The sequence below is a fragment of the Bos indicus genome, chromosome 28 (genome assembly GCF_029378745.1).
Source record: "Bos indicus isolate NIAB-ARS_2022 breed Sahiwal x Tharparkar chromosome 28, NIAB-ARS_B.indTharparkar_mat_pri_1.0, whole genome shotgun sequence".
NCBI classification, from domain to species: domain Eukaryota; kingdom Metazoa; phylum Chordata; class Mammalia; order Artiodactyla; family Bovidae; genus Bos; species Bos indicus.
The window spans coordinates 4,601,295-4,617,887 of NC_091787.1; the positions used below are offsets into that span (position 1 = coordinate 4,601,295).

General features: G+C 45.3%; 1 protein-coding gene across 5 annotated transcripts in view; it reads left to right on the forward strand.

Annotated features, from left to right (window-relative positions):
• The first annotated feature begins 904 nt into the window (after positions 1-904).
• DISC1 (DISC1 scaffold protein) overlaps positions 905-16,593 on the forward strand; it is a 427,730-nt gene continuing 412,041 nt past the window's right edge. For 2 of the 5 annotated variants that reach the window (XM_070781910.1, XM_070781911.1), the window contains exon 1: positions 909-1,179. In XM_070781910.1, the coding sequence (XP_070638011.1) occupies positions 1,122-1,179 (58 nt within the window). In that variant the 5' untranslated portion in view covers positions 909-1,121. Of the gene's footprint in view, positions 1,180-16,593 lie in introns of all 5 variants that reach the window. The other 3 variants (XR_011564628.1, XM_070781908.1, XM_070781909.1) reach the window with 3 other exon arrangements.

Genomic DNA, 16,593 nt, shown 5'->3' on the forward strand with positions numbered 1-16,593 from the left:
CACTCTTCATATTCACGCTCACATTCATCCCGTCCCACAACACTCCGACTTCTAAGCATATACAGGTGTTTTCACTCACACGGTTCTGATCTTTTGAACGACCTCGACTCTCCTCCAGGTCTAGGACGATCCTTCCCCTTCCTCCAGGGAGCCTTTCTGACCCTTCTTCACAGCACTCCCTCTTACCGCCCCTCCCCCCACTTCTACACTCTTTCGTGACAGACCTCTGGCTCTTGGCATATTCTGCTGTACGTCGTTATTTAGTTTTACACGCGCATGTTTATCTTCCCCCGATGGGAGGCCGGAGAAGCTCCTTAAGGGCGAGAACCGTTTCTGGCAGGTGCCTCTTCAGGGATGCTCCAGGAGCCTCCTTGAATGAACACAAGAGCAGGCGAGTGTGGGCTGGCTTAGGAGCTCAGCACGGATCGCAGTTGTGTCCTGGGCTGGCTGCCCAACGTGGGGAGGCGGATCTGGGGCCAGCCCAGTTCTGCTGCCAGAAGATTCAAACAGTTGGATACTCATTTCATGTAGAACTACTCGCCCCGCTCTCTTTCCCAGGGTGACCTGCAGTCTCCCCTCATCCTCCCCCCGCCCCCCGCCCGCTCCTTGCGAAACGAGTCCTTCTCACTCCCTCCAGCTCTTCCATCAACCCTGTGGTCACTTCCCTAATTAGTGTCTGGGAGGTACCCTCGTAGATCACCCCTCCCATCCTCCAAGGAGAGCCTCCTAGTCTCTCCCTCCCCGAACACCCGTCCTCTCCACTGCACTTCCCCTCTCATTTTCGTCCAACACCGAGGGAGAGTGAAAAATCAGCTTTCCGAGGTCTGTGACCCAGGCTGTGGGCTTGCGCGCCCCGCCCGCTCCAGCCGTCCGCTTGTGTGTGTGTGTGTGTGTGTGTGTGTGTGTGTGCGCGCGCGCGTGCCTGGGCCGAGGCTGGAGAGGAAACAGCCGGTCCAGCCCGGGAGGAGGAAGGAGCCTCCCCTTCCTCGCCAGCCCCCTCCCCACTTCCCGTCCGGCTCGGCCGTTAGCTTCCCCGGACGCGGGCCTCGGGTGCACAGAGCCCTCTGGCCGCAGCGGAGCTGGAGAAGGCGGAGGCGGATCGGGAGGAGCCGGCGGGGCGCATGCTGGGCGGGGGTCCCCAGGGCGCCCCGGCCGGTGGCGGCAGGGGCCACCGCGCAGGTAGGGGTGCTGTCACGGCCGCCCGGCGGGTCAGGGCGAGGGTTCCGCGGCGAGGGTGAGCTCTGTCCTCTGGAGATCGTTTAGGTCTGGGGTGCTCCTCGGTTGATATCTAGGGTTTCTGCACTCTTGCGGGCTGAGGGAAACTGAGGCAGGGCGCGAAGCGTGCCGAAGTGAAGTCTTTGTCGGGCCTGGGGCTGCCCGCCAGCGCCGACCCGGCCAGGTCCTCCCGGAAGACGGTGCTGAGATTCCGGGATCCGCAGTTCCCGCCCCCGTGGGTCCCGGTGGCCGAGGAAGGCGGCGTGACCGCGCGCCGGGGTTGGCTGCGCCCGGGGACTGAGCCAGCAGAGGCTCGGGGCTCCGCGCGCCCTCCCCTGAGCACTCGTGGGACAAGGCACGCCCCGCCGCCTGGTCCGGGGACCGCGTCCTGACACCCCGCAGAGTCTCGGGTTTCACCCCTCGAGGACCTGGAGGGAGGAGATTGGGGTGGGATGGGGGACGCGGTGCTGGCACCGTCCCAAGGCGCTGCTCTGAGAGCAGTTTCACCTCCCACTTCCTCCAGTTCAATGATGCCCACGGCTGGCTCGGAGCTGGAGCCGGGGGCCCCGGTCAAGCTGTCAACGCTGTCAGCGCTCAGGGTTGACACTGAGGCCGTGAAGTGCACAGTTGCTTTGCAGGAATGACAGGATGTCTCCTGCCATCTCGCTTTTAAAATACATGTGCAAAGGAATTTGAGACTTTGGGATGAGAATGAGATTTGGAGTGAGGGAGTTGTGTGTCCTTGCTGGACTGGAAGAAGGCCGGGTAACTTCGACAGCTCCTTTAACAGCGCTGAGCCTCGATTTCATCACATATACAAAAGAACACTGGTAACCTCCCCGCTCCCCATCCCGTCGGGAAAGCTGCTGTGTGTGAAAACACTTTGCAAAATGTATGGTCAGTTGGGCAGGCAAGTGCGATTTGGATAATACCAGAGTCTTAAGGCAATGGCACCCCACTCCAGTGTTCTCACCTGGAGAATCCCAGGGACGGGGGAGCCTGGTGGGCTGCCGTCTATGGGGTCGCACAGAGTCTGACACGACTAAAGTGACTTAGCAGCAGCAGCAGCAGCAGCAGCAGAGTCTTAAGAGCTGGACAGTTAGCTTGCATCTCAATCCTGCACTTAGCTGTGCCTTAGTTGCCCCATTTATGAAATGGGGACAATGACAAGGCCACCTCATAGAGTCGCTGTGGGTTTAACTGTGGCCATGGATGTGAATACCCAAGCTGGTTGCTGAGATACATAGTAAGCTCTAAATAAGAGCCTCAGATGCTCTTTTCACTAAGCAAAACCCAATTAATTTGGAGTGGTGTAAAAAAAAAAAAAAAAAGCCCACCAGTTTGATTTGATTATAGTATGAATGTGTGCATGTGTGTGTGTTCAGTCATGTCTGACTCTTTGCAACCCCATGGAGTCTAGCCCACCAGGCTCCTCTGTCCATGGGATTTTCCAGGCAAAAATACTGGAATTGGTTGCCATTTCCTTCTCCAGGGGATCTTCCTGACCCAGGGATAGAACCCTTGTCTCCTGCATCTGCAAACAGATTCTTTATCACTGTGCCATCTGGAAAAACTACATCCTCTCGTGAACTATGAATCAGCTCCCTTCACTTCAGTTGCTCAGTCGTGTCCACCTCTTTGTAACCCCGTGGACTGCAGCACGCCAGGCTTCCCTGTCCATCACCAACTCCCAGAGCTTGCTGAAACTCATGTTCATCGAGTCGGTGATGCTATCCAATCTCATCCTCTGTCGTCCCCTTCTCCTCCGGCCTTCAATCTTTCCCAGCATCAGGGTCTGTTCCAATGAGTCAGTTCTTCACATCAGGTGGCCAAAGGATTGGAGTTTCAGCTTCAGCATCAGTCCTTCCAATGAATATTCAGGACTGATTTCCTTTAGGATTGACTGGTTGGATCTCCTTGCAGTTCAAGGGACTCTCAAGAGTCTTCTCCAACACCACAGTTCAAAAGCATCCATTCTTCAGTGCTCAGCTTTCTTTATGGTCCAACTCTCACCTCCATACGTGACTACTGGGAAAACCATAGCTTTGACTAGATGGACCTTTTTGGCAAAGTAATCTCTGCTTTTCAGTATGCTGTCTAGGTTGGTCATAGCTTTTCTTCCAAGGAGCAAGCACCTTTTAATTTCATGGCTGCAGTCACCATCTGCAGTGATTTTGGAGCCCAAGAAAATAAAGTCTCACTGTGTCCATTGTTTCCCCATCTATTTGCCATGAAGAGATGGGACCAGATGCCATGATCTTAGTTTTCTTAATGTTGAGTTTTAAGCCAACTTTTTCACTTTCCTCTTTCACTTTCATCAAGAGGCTCTTTAGTTCCTCTTCACTTTCTGCTGTAAGAGTGGGGTCATCTGCATATCTGAAGTTATTGATATTTATACCAGCTATCTTGATTCCAGCTTGTGCTTCATCCAGCCCAGCGTTTCTCATGATGTAGTCTGCATAGAAGTTAAATAACCAGGGTGACAATATACAGCCTTGAAGTACTCCTTTCCCGATTGGGAACCAGTCTGTTGTTCCATGTCCAGTTCTAACTGTTGCTTCTTGACCTGCATACAGATTTCTCAGGAGGCAGTTCAGGTGGTCTGGTATTCCCATCTCTTGAAAAGTTTTTCACAGTTACTGTGATTCAGACAGTCAAAGACTTTGGTGTAGTCAGTAAAGCAAAAGTATATATTTTTCTGGAGCTCTCTTGCTTTTTCGATGATCTAACAGATGTTGGCCTTTTCTAAATTCAGCTTGAACATCTGGAAGTTCATGGTTCACCTACTGTTGAAATCTGGCTTGGAGAATTTTGAGCATTACTTTGCTGGCGTGTGAGATGGGCGCAGTTGTGTGGTAGTTTGAACATTTTTGGGCATTGCCTTTCTCTGGGATTGGAATGAAAACTGACCTTTTCCAGTCCTGTGACCACTGCTGAGTTTTTCAAATTTGCTGGCATACTGACTGCAGCACTTTCACAGCCTCGTCTTTTAAGATTTGAAATAGCTCAGCTGGAATTCCATCACCTTCACTAGCTTTGTTAGGAAGCATAGTGATGCTTCCTAAGGCCCACTTGGCTTCGCATTCCAGGATGTCTGGCTCTAGGTGAGTGATCACACCACTGTGGTTATCTGGGTATTGAAGATCTTCTTTGTGTAGTTCTTCTGTGTATTCCTGCCACCTCTTCTTAATATCTTCTGCTTCTGTTAGGTCCATATCATTTCTTTCCTTTATTGTGCTCATCTTTGCATGAAATGTTCCCTTGGTATCTCTAATTTTCTTGAGATCTCTAGTCTTTCCCATTCTCTTGTTTTCCTCTGTTTCTTTGCACTGATCCCTGAGGAAGGCTTTCTTATCTCTCCTTGCTATTCTTTGGAACTCTGCATTCAAATGGGTGTATCTTTCCTTTTCTCCTTTGCCTTTAGCTTCTCTTCTTTTTACAGTTATTTGTAAGGCCTTCTCAGACAACCATTTTGCCTTTTTGCATTTCTTTTTCTTGGGAATGGTCTTGATCACTGCCTCCTTTACAATGTCACGAACCTCCATCCATAGTTCTTCAGGCACTCTGTCTATCAGATCTAATCCCTTGAATCTATTTGTCACTTTCACTGTAAGGGATTTGATTTAGGTCATACCTGAATGGTCTAGTGGTTTTCCTTACTTTCTTCAATTTAAGTCTGAATTTGCAATAAGGAGTTCATGATCTGAGCCACAGTCAGCTCCTGGTCTTGTTTTTGCTGACTGTGAATAGCAGAGTATTTAAAAAGAAATTTAATCTTAATAAGTTCACAAGTGGCACATGAAATCTTTTGAGGGAATCTTCCCACCCAGGGATGAAACCCTGGGTCTCCCACACTGCAGGCAGATTCTTTGCCATCTGAGACACTGGGAAGCCCAGTTGAGAATCTGGCACTGAGCAAAAAGAGGCCCGGAGCTTCTTTCTAAGCTGTGTGTCCTCGATCCTCAGTTTCCTCATCTGTTTACAAAAAAAGATATAATGGGGACAGTAACTTTTGGGTTAGAGCTGCCTGAGGATTCAGTGAAGTAAATGGTGCGAGTACCTTGGAGCATATGACTGACTGCAAATAGAAGATATCAGTGCTACCAGGAGGGAATAAGAAAGTCTGCAGTTTTTTTAGAGCTTGCAGTATGCCAGGCGGTCTATCAGGAATTGCTGTGATGAAATCTGCCCCAGACCATTGTAAGGTAGCTACTTATGATTTTCATTTTCCCCATACAAATCTGAGAAGCAGATTCACCCCTCTTATTTCCAAGTCACATAGCCATTAAAGGTAGAAGCAGGGTTAGAACTGTGGACTGGTGCCTCTCACAGTTGTGTTCTCAACCACTGGCTGAACTAAAGTTATGGAGATAAACTGATGTTCAAGCACACCTATGTTAGATCACTGGTAACTATATACCCTACATATTTACAGACTCTAAAACATGGGTGAATTGTTAACTCTGGAAGAAGAGACTGAAATAATCTTGTTTTCATCCCTATGTAAAAAATGCCATTTTAAGCTATCTTCTTTCCAAAATAAACAATGAAAATTTGCAGAGAAAAAAAGTATTAAAATCTCATATAAAAACGTATCACAAGAAATCATCAGAAATCTCCTTTTAAAAAATAATTGCTCTGAGAAAAAGAAAAAAAAAAGAGAACTTATCAGAAATCTCAAAACTAAATGGACTTTGCATGAATGCTTTAACACACATATTTGCCAGGACCCTTAAGTTGGCACAAAAAGGGTAAGCTGGGATTGAGGCTTTTGGGGTTATGATTACCTGGCAAGGCTAGGACCCAGGACATTTCTGCAGGGACCTCACTGCTCACATGAGATGCCGCCATTAATGGGCTTTCAGGCAAAGTCTGTATACCTGAGGGAAAGTGAAGGCCAGGTTTCTGTGCTGCAGAACCAATTCCCTGTTCCGTTGTTTCTCTTCTTCTTTTTTCTTTTTCCAGAAGTAACTTGTGCTCTTAGGAAACTACAAATGAGAAAAAGAACATTGAAAACCACCATAATTCCACCAATGCAGATCAATAGTTTGGTGTCTCTGTTCTTGTAATCCATTTCTATGCCATGTTCATTAATTTATATGTTTCCAAAACACTGCATGCAAACTATTATTGTTTAATTAGATGACAAAAATAATACTTGCTCATTGTGCAAACATTAAGGTATTAGTTTAGAAAAAGTCCAAATTTATTATGCTCATTAAAACATTTCCTTTTTAAAAAAAATTCTTGAAATTTTGAGTGAAGAAGGATTAGAGATTATATCATTAATGTCTGAATTTTATTGTGATTTTGGTCAAAGTTTGATGAAAGATCTTCAGAATGAAGACAGTGATGATCTTTGTGTGTGCCAAGCTGCTTTAGTACTGTCTGACTCTTTGCAACCCTATGGACCTCAGTCAGGCTCCTCTGTCCATGGGTATTCTCCAGGCAGGAATACTAGAGTGGGCTACCATGGCCTCCTCCAGGGGATATTTCTGACCCAGGGATTGAACCCGTGTCTCTTATGTCTCCTGCATTAGCAGGTGGGTTCTTTACCACTGGAGCCACCTGGGAAGCCCCTGAAGGAGCACAGTCATTTACAAACCTGCTCATCACTTGAGGTCTTGTTTTGACTGTGGCATGTGTGATCGTAGTCTCGACCAGGGATCGAAACTGCATGCCTTGTCTTACCACTAGCGCCACCTGGGAAGCCCAGTGATGTTTAAATAATAAGATCTGAAGCTTGGCACAGGACAGTTTTTGGGCATAGAATTTTTAGATTAGTATTATTAGACCAGAATTAGAATAATTTTTTTTTTTTTTGGCAATGATGACAGTAATTCAGCTTATATGCCAGGTTCTCATGCAAAGCCAGCAGAGAACGCTGCTTCCAGAGAGGCCCTGGGCAGTCACCCTGGGGCTGGGGAGGGTCCCCTCTGGGCACTGCTGGGGCTGCCCTTGGCCAAGCACTTTCAAGAGAGCACCATCTAGTCACGTAAGCTTTTTTAGCCCTTGGGAGTCTTCTGTTGCTATTCTCAACTTGAACTCCTGTGGTAAAAATTCCTTAGCAAATATCTTTCATGCAACAGTCATGCCCTTTTAAAAATATCTGCCACAGATACCTTGACCATTCTGATCCATTTTCTCTTTTGAAATCAGTTTACCAGCTGCTTCTTTGAGCACAAACTTCACCATCAGCTTCCCATTTTTCATACCAAGTGGAAGTGGGAAAGGAGAACTGTGGCTGACCAGTTAGTGACGTAATATTTCTCTCTGGCTTTGGAAGGCAGTGGGGGCCCATGTGGTGTGCTCAGTTGCTGACATGACTGTCGATTTTCTGTCTGCTTCATTTTACTCAGTGCTCCTTCCTTTTGGCCACTTGCCTCCCGTCATAGCTCAGAAATGGATGATAGAGACGTGGAGCTTCCTGAGATCACTCGGGTCGATTGGTGTTTATAACAGAATCGCAGAACTTACTGCTGGATGAAGCCTCAAATGATCAAGTGGTCAAACCTCTTGAGTTCTGGCCGGTGAGGCATGGACAAGTGTATTTATCAAGTGCAGGGCTGGGAAATATATATTTGGCCCTTATAACATTAAACATGAGTGTAGAAGGCCTGGTCTCACATTCAGTTCAGTTCAGTTCAGTCGCTCAGTTGTGTCTGACTCTTTGTGACCCCATGAATCGCAGCACACCAGGCCTCCCTGTCCATCACCAATTCCCGGAGTTCACTCAGACTCACATCCATCGAGTCAGTGATGCCATCCAGCCATCTCATCCTCTGTCGTCCCCTTCTCCTCCTGCCGCCAATCCCTCCCAGCATCAGAGTCTTTTCCAATGAGTCAACTCTTCCCATGAGGTGGCCAAAGTATTGGAGTTTCAGCTTTAGCATCATTCCTTCCAAAGAAATCCCAGGGCTGATCTCCTTCAGAATGGACTGGTTGGATCTCCTTGCAGTCCAAGGGACTCTCAAGAGCCTTCTCCAACACCACAGTTCAAAAGCATCAATTCTTCAGCACTCAGCTTTCTTCACAGTCCAACTCTCACATCCATACATTATAATTATGTATGTATGTCAAGCTGGTTTTAGAAAAAGCAGAGGAACCAGAGATCAAATTGCCAACATCCGCTGGATCATGGAAAAAGCAAGAGAGTTCCAGAAAAACATCTATTTCTGCTTTATTGACTATGCCAAAGCCTTTGACTGTGTGGATCACAATAAACTGTGGAAAATTCTGAAAGACATGGGAATACCAGACACCTGACCTGCCTCTTGAGAAATCTGTATGCAGGTCAGGAAGCAACAGTTAGAACTGGACATGGAACAACGACTGGTTCCAAATAGGAAAAGGAGTATGTCAAGGCTGTATATTTTCACCCTGCTTATTTAACTCATATGCAGAGTACATCATGAGAAATGCCGGGCTGGAAGAAACACAAGCTGGAATCAAGATTGCCGGGAGAAATCTCAATAACCTCAGATATGCAGATGACACCACCCTTATGGCAGAAAGTGAAGAGGAACTCAAAAGCCTCTTGATGAAAGTGAAAGTGGAGAGTGAAAAAGTTGGCTTAAAGCTCAACATTCAGACGACAAAGATCATGGCATCCAGTCCCATCACTTCATGGAAAATAGATGGGGAAACAGTGGAAACAGTGGCAGACTTTATTTTTCTGGGCTCCAAAATCACTGCAGATGGTGACTGTAGCCATGAAATTAAAAGACGCTTACTCCTTGGAAGGAAAGATATGACCAACCTAGATAGCATATTCAAAAGCAGAGACATTACTTTGCCAACAAAAGTCTGTCTAGTCAAGGCTGTGGTTTTTCCTGTGGTCATGTATGGATGTGAGAGTTGGACTGTGAAGAAGACTGAGTGACGAAGAATTGATGCTTTTGAACTGTGGTGTTGGAGAAGACGCTTTGAGAGTCCCTTGGACTGCAAGGAGATCCAACCAGTCCATTCTGAAGGAGATCAGCCCTGGGATTTCTTTGGAAGGAATGATGCTAAAGCTGAAACTCCAATACTTTGGCCTCCTCATGCGAAGAGTTGACTCATTGGAAAAGACTCTGATGCTGGGAGGGATTGGCGGCAGGAGGAGAAGGGGACGACAGAGGATGAGATGGCTGGATGGCATCACTGACTCGATGGACGTGAGTCTGGGTGAACTCCAGGAGTTGGTGATGGACAGGGAGGCCTGGCGTGCTGCGATTCATGGGGTCGCAAAGAGTCGGACACGACTGAGTGACTGAACTGAACTGTATATGTATGTATGTATATTATAACGGTCTCACATTAGGTAATTGAAATAAATAGCCCTAGGTTCTCATTCCCAATCAACTTCAGGTTAATTTCCCAACCATGTTGCCTTGTGCTCATCCTGAAAACAGGTGGATATAATTCTACCTGTTCAACCCCTGCATTTGCCTGCCGTGGTAGGACTTTTTTTTTTTTTTTTAATTCATTTATTTGGCTGTGCCAGGTCTTAGTTACAGCCCATGGGATCTTTAGTTGCAGTATATGGGATCTTAGTTCTCTAACCAGGGATTGAACATGAATCTCTTGCATTGGCAATGCAGAGTCTTAGCCACTGGACCACAAGTGAAGTCCCCTTGGTAGGACTTTTACCCTTTGTTTGCAGATGGGTTTGAACTCTCAGAGAAATGAAGTTAAGACAAAAATTCCTGGAGTAAGACAGAAATTCCTGGAGTTTTGGCACCACAGTCTTTGGGGATAAGTCACATCAGAGTTCTGACAGTCTTAAGTGATGGTGGAGATCGGGATCTGGCTGGCTTAGTTGACAGGTGTGGAGTGTGGGTGAGAGCAGCAGAGTGAGTATTAGGACCTGAGTCCTCTCCCCTTACTTAGAACTGTTTCCGTTAAGTATGCTTCATTCCATAGTGCTGCATGATCCCCCTCTGCTTAAGTAATATTAAGTGAATCAAACCAAACCCTTATTTATATATTTTTGAGCCATCATGGCTCTTAAAAGCTTAAATTTGTGAGTGATTTCTTTTTCCAATATTGTCATTGATCTGTAAGGCCCCATCTGTTCACTAATCATTTGTAATTCATTCGACATTTAGAGTGCCTTCTTGGCCCAGAATTACAAATAGAGCCACACATGAGTAGGATGTCAATTTTGAACTTGAGTTTAGTTCAGTTGCTTAGTTGTGTCCAACTCTTTGTGACCCTGTGAACCGCAGCACGCCAGGCCTCCCTGTCCATCACCAACTCCCGGAGCCTACTCAAACCCATGTCCACTGAGTTGGTGATGCCATCCAACCATCTCATCCTCTGTCATCCCCCTCTCCTCCTGCCCTCAATCTTTCCCAGCATCAGGGTCTTTTTCAAATGAGTCAGCTCTTTGCATCAGGTGGCCAAAGTATTGGAGTTTCAGCTTCAACATCAGTCCTTCCAATGAACACCCAGGACTGATGTCCTTGAACTTAACCTAGAGAAAAACTTGCTAAAAAGTTGTCGGTCAATGGAAGAGGCCATCTTGAAAAGTGTTAGTTTTTTACCCCAGAAACATTTAAGTTAGTGGTGGCTGATTCTGGGGTGCCCATACGGGGGAGTCTGCATCTGGGGCAGGTGGGGGCTGCAGTGGACGATGTGTGGGGACCCTTTCAGCTCTCGGATTCGGCGACTCTTGTCCTGGAGGACTGGGATTGTCTGGGACTTGGGGGACTGTGAATTTCCTAGTCCCTGCTCTGTGGGGTTTCACATTTTGCCTCCTCCCCCACCCACATGGTTCCATTTCAAGAGGCTCAGACTGCCTCCCCACTGCAGTCAGCTGCCTGAATGCAGTTGGTACTTGACCTTCCCAGGGTTACCTGTATCTAGGATTGATATTAATCATTAACACGATCGTGTTCACTCAGGCAAACACAGTGACCAGGAATAGAAACGTGCATTTGACAGGTGGCCCTGCATGGGGACTAAATGCTTTCACAGGTTGAAGGGGGAAATATCTAAATTTAATGACTGAATTGTGTCTTGAATGTAGAATCTGACTTTAAATTTGGTTTTGCGACGTGGACACCAACGTAACTTTTCTTTTTCATACCTGTGGTTTCTTAATTTGCAAGTAGATTGCTAAGATGATTTGGCATAATTATTAGGCTTTATTTTTGACACAGGAGAAGGTGTTTTGCATTTATAGATGAAAGCACGTCTCATCTTGGTAAAATACTGATAGCCGAAGAAGGACTGTTTCACAGTGGTCAAAAATAGATCAGTGGGGGCTGTGTTTCTAATGCACTGGAAACATAGACTTGTGAATGCTGCTGTGTGATTACAAATCTTCAAATGAAAAAATTTTGCACATCTCAGTACAATTCTTTTTTTTTAAATTGAGATATATTTGACACAAACAAGGTTAGACTAGGTGTACAACATGGTGATTTGCTATTTGTGTAAATTGTGAAATGATCACCACAGTAAGTCTAGTTACATTCACCACCTTCAGTTCAGTTCAGTTCAGTCACTCAGTCGTGTCCGACTCTTTGCGACCCCATGAATCGCAGCACGCCAGGCCTCCCTGTCCATCACCAACTCCCGGAGTTCACCCAGACTCACGTCCATCGAGTCGGTGATGCCATCCAGCCATCTCATCCTCTGTCATCCCCTTCTCCTCCTGCCCTCAATCCCTCCCAGCATTAGAGTCTTACATGGTTACAAAGTCTTTTTCTTGTGATGAGAACTTTTAACATCTACTCTCTTATCGACTCTGTACAATTATTAATATTTCCCTGGTGTTTTTCATTATAGCCATGGGCCAGGCATAGTGAAATGCGAGACAGCTGACTGTGGGCATAGATATTCTGCATTTAATTCAAATAATAGATTTGAAGCCTTAAATTACCTTGACTCTGATCACTTCTTTTGTTTTCCTTTCTCTGGGTATAGAATTCTCTTCTAAAGACACTAACTTATCCATTTATTCATTTCATTGTATTTATTCATCTGTTCAGGAACATTTATTTGGCACCTACTGTCTGCATGGCACTGTGGTGTATACAGCAGTGTGTTTAAAGATGTATTGGATTGTCCACAAGGACCGTCCAGTCTAAAGGGAAGATCTAACAAAGCCTGGTATTCTTTCCAAGTGATTTAAGGCAACCCTCAGAGCTTTACAGTCATTCTTAGGATGCTTCTTCCAAAGGCATCTGTGTCTTCCAAAGGCCTTCCTGTGCCTTCGCAGTCCTGACATTTGTTTGTGTCAGTATTTCTTTGCTCAGTACCTCCTGACAGTCAGGCCTGGATACTACTGCCAGGATAATCTTTCCAAAGGAGAGATCTGGTTAGGTCACTCTTCCTTGTGCAAATACTCATTACTGTCCTGTAGGCAAATTCTTAGCACTCCTTTCCAGGCCTTCCATGAACAGTCCACCAAATCCCTAAAACGAATGCTCTGGCTCGCTTGATTCTGCCCACCAAGAACATGATGGCATCTGCCCTCTTTGTCCCAAGTCTCCACACCTCATTTTACTGTATCCAAAAGTGGGGTCTGGCAGCTCACCGCTCAAAAGCCAATAAAGAGGCAAGATTGGTGGAAAGGAAAGTTTGCTTTATTTTGGATTCCAGCAACTGGTAGGGAAGATGGGGAGGGCAGACTCCTGTCCAAATCAATCCCCCTCCTCCCCACTGACAATCACGGGGCAAGACTTTTACAGACAGAGGTAGGGGGCTACATGCAGAAACAGCACAGTCAGCTCTTGAAATTGGTCATCGGTGGTCTGACCAGCATCATCTTGATTATTAATCTTCAGTTAATCTTCGGTTTTAGGGTCAGTTTGTTCCCATTTCCTTGAGACCAATTCTCGACTTATGTCATGGTTACAGCCTGGTCATCACGTGGTTAACTTCTTCAACTTGGTGGGGTTTCAGTATCTATAAGATCGCTCATAGCACATGGTTCAGAATATTAGCTATATCCCCTGAAAAGGAATTATAGGTCTTTATACTTAATGTCTGAACTATTATTATTTAGTGTTGTTGGACTGTTTTCCTTTGTTTCTGCATTTTCTCACTTCTCTGGTCAAACTTATTTTTTGGCTAAAGTTTTTCCGCAGACAAAGGCAGGCTGAGGATGGGGTGGGGGCCGGGGAGAGGAGAAATAGCGTCTTGCGCTATTTCAATACTTCCAGCCTTCCCTGGTCTTCTGGAATCATCTACTCTTTGCCACTTGTGTTCTGTGGCAGGTTTTTTTTTTGTTTCTTAACCTGCTTTCTGCCTCCAGTGTAAACCCCTTCAGCTCAAGGAAGCTCTCCGGTTATCTCCTTGTCTCTCATGTATGTAGTACATCATAGCTTACTACACTTTGAGTTGAATTAAATGCTTTACTGTATTTTAGATTGAGCAATCCAGTGGGTGGATTAACCAAGTCTGTTAATTTTTATATCTTTGGAAATCAGAGTTCCAGAAGTTCATTTCAGTTCAGAAGTTTGTTGTAATGCACAAATCACATTGCTAGATACCACGGTGGCCTTTTGAATAAAAAAGAGAATTGTATATTGTTGTTCATACCCTTGACAAGTCACAGTGCAGTGGAGAAAGGAGAATTCATTTTTTGGCATTTCTGGATGCTGTTTCATCAAAATGATTGGCCATTGGGATACACCAAAATTATCAAGAAGTGACCAGCAGCTAGTGGGTATCCAGTGAATATTTTATAGGATGGATGGATGGATAGCTGGGTAGGAGAGTGGAAAAAGAAAGAAGGAATTTGTTAATTTAGAATTTATCAACTGCAGTGTTTATTGCTAAGTATAATAATTGTGTTGAATATTATAGTGTTTTTTATTATTTAAAAAAATTTTTACCATGTTATGTTGGTTTCTGCCATACAACAATCTGAGTCAGTCATCAGTTCAATTCAGTCTCTCAGTCGTGTCCAACTTTGCAACCCCATGAATCGCAGCACGCCAGGCCTCCCTGTCCATCACCAACTCCCGGAGTTTACTCAAACTCATGTCCATCGAGTCGGTGATGCCATCCAGCCATGTCATCCTCTGTTGTCCCCTTCTCCTCCTGCCCCCAATCCCTCCCAGCATCAGGGTGTTTTCCAGCGAGTCAACTCTTCACATGAGGTGGCCAAAGTATTGCAGTTTCAGCTTTGGCATCAGTCCTCCAATGAACACCCAGGACTGATCTCCTTTAGGATGGATTGGTTGGATCTCCTTGCAGTCCAAGGGACTCTCAAGAGTCTTCTCCAACACCACAGTTCAAAAGCATCAATTCTTTGGTGCTCAGCTTTCTTCAAAGTCCAACTCTCACATCCATACATGACCACAGGAAAAACCATAGCTTTGACTAGACGGATCTTTGTTGGCAAAGTAATGTCTCTGCTTTTGAATATGCTATCTAGGTTGGTCATAACTTTCCTTCCAAGGAGTAAGTGTCTTTTGATTTCATGGCTGCAGTCACCATCTGTAGTGATTTTGGAGCCCAGAAAAATAAAGTCTGATATTGTTTCCACTGTCTCCCCATCTATTTGCCATGAAGTGATGGTGCCAGATACCATGATCTAGTTTTCTGAATGTTGAGCTTTAAGCCAACTTTTTCACTCTCCTCTTTCACTTTCATCAAGAGGTTTTTTAGTTCCTCTTCACTTTCTGCCATAAAGGTGGTATCATCTGCATATCTGAGGTTATTGATATTTCTCCCAGCAATCTTGATTCCAGCGTGTGCTTCTTCCTGCCCAGCGTTTCTCATGACGTACTCTGCATATAAGTTAAATAAGCAGGGTGTCAGTATACAGCCTTGACGTACTCCTTTTCCTATTTGGAACCAGTCTGTTGTTCCATGTCCAGTTCTAACTGTTGCTTCCTGACCTGCATATAGGTTTCTCAAGAGGCAGGTCAGGTGGTCTGATTTTCCCATCTCTTTCAGAATTTTCCACAGTTTATTGTGATCCACACAGTCAAAGGCTTTGGCATAGTCAATAAAGCAGAAATAGATGTTTTTCTGGAACTCTCTTGCTTTTTCCATGATCCAGCAGATGTTGGCAATTTGATCTCTGGTTCCTCTGCCTTTTCTAAAACCAGCTTGAACATCTGGAAGTTCACAGTTCACGTATTGCTGAAGCCTGGCTTGGAGAGTTTTGAGCATTACTTTACTAGTGTCTGAGATGAGTGCAATTGTGCGGTAATTTGAACATTCTTTGGCATTGCCTTTCTTTGGGATTGGAATGAAAACTGACCTTTTCCAGTCCTGTGGCCACTGCTGAGTTTTCCAAATTTGCGGGCATATTGAGTGCAGCACTTTCACATCATCGTCTTTTAGGATTTGAAATAGCTCAGCTGGAATTCCATCACCTCCACTAACTTTGTTTGTAGTGATGCTTTCTAAGGCCCACTTGACTTCACATTCCAGGATGTCTGGCTCTAGGTGAGTGATCATGATTATCTGGGTCATGAAGATCTTTTTTGTACTGTTCTTCTGTGTATTCTTGCCACCTCTTCTTAACATCTTCTGCTTCTGTTAGGTCCATACCATTTCTATCCTTTATTGTGCCCATCTTTGCATAAAATGTTCCCTTGGTATCTCTAATTTTCTTGAAGAGATCTCTAGTCTTTCCCATTCTGTTGTTTCCATCTATTTCTTTGCATTGATCACTGAGGAAGGCTTTCTTATCTCTCCTTGCTATTCTTTGGAACTCTGCATTCAAATGGGTGTTATCTTTCCTTTTCTCCTTTGCTTTTCGCTTCTCTTCTTTTCTCAGCTATTTGTAAGGCCTCCTCAGACAGCCATTTTTCTTTTTTGCATTTCTTTTCCATGGGGATGGTCTTTTTTTTTTTTTTTTTTTAATTTTATTTCTCATGTGTTCCCCATCCTGAACCCTCCTCCCTCCTCCCTCCCTATACTATCTCTCTGGGTCGTCCCAGTGCACCAGCCCCAAGCATCCAGCATCGTGCATTGAACCTGGACTGGCATCTCGTTTCATACATGACATTTCACATGTTTCAATGCCATTCTCCCAAATCTTCCCACCCTCTCCCTCTCCCACAGAGTCCATAAGCCTGTTCTATACATCAGTGTCTCTTTTGCTGTCTCGTATACAGGGTTATTGTTACCATCTTTCTAAATTCCATATATATGCGTTAGTATACTGTATTGGTGTTTTTCCTTCTGGCTTACTTCACTCTGTATAATAGGCTCCAGTTTCATCCACCTCATTAGAACTGATTCAAATGTATTCTTTTTAATGGCTGAGTAATACTCCATTGTGTATATGTACCCCAGCTTTCTTATCCATTCATCTGCTGATGGACATCTAGGTTGCTTCCATGTCCTGGCTATTATAAACAGTGCTGCGATGAACATTGGGGTACACGTGTCTCTTTCCCTTCTGGTTTCCTCAGTGTGTAT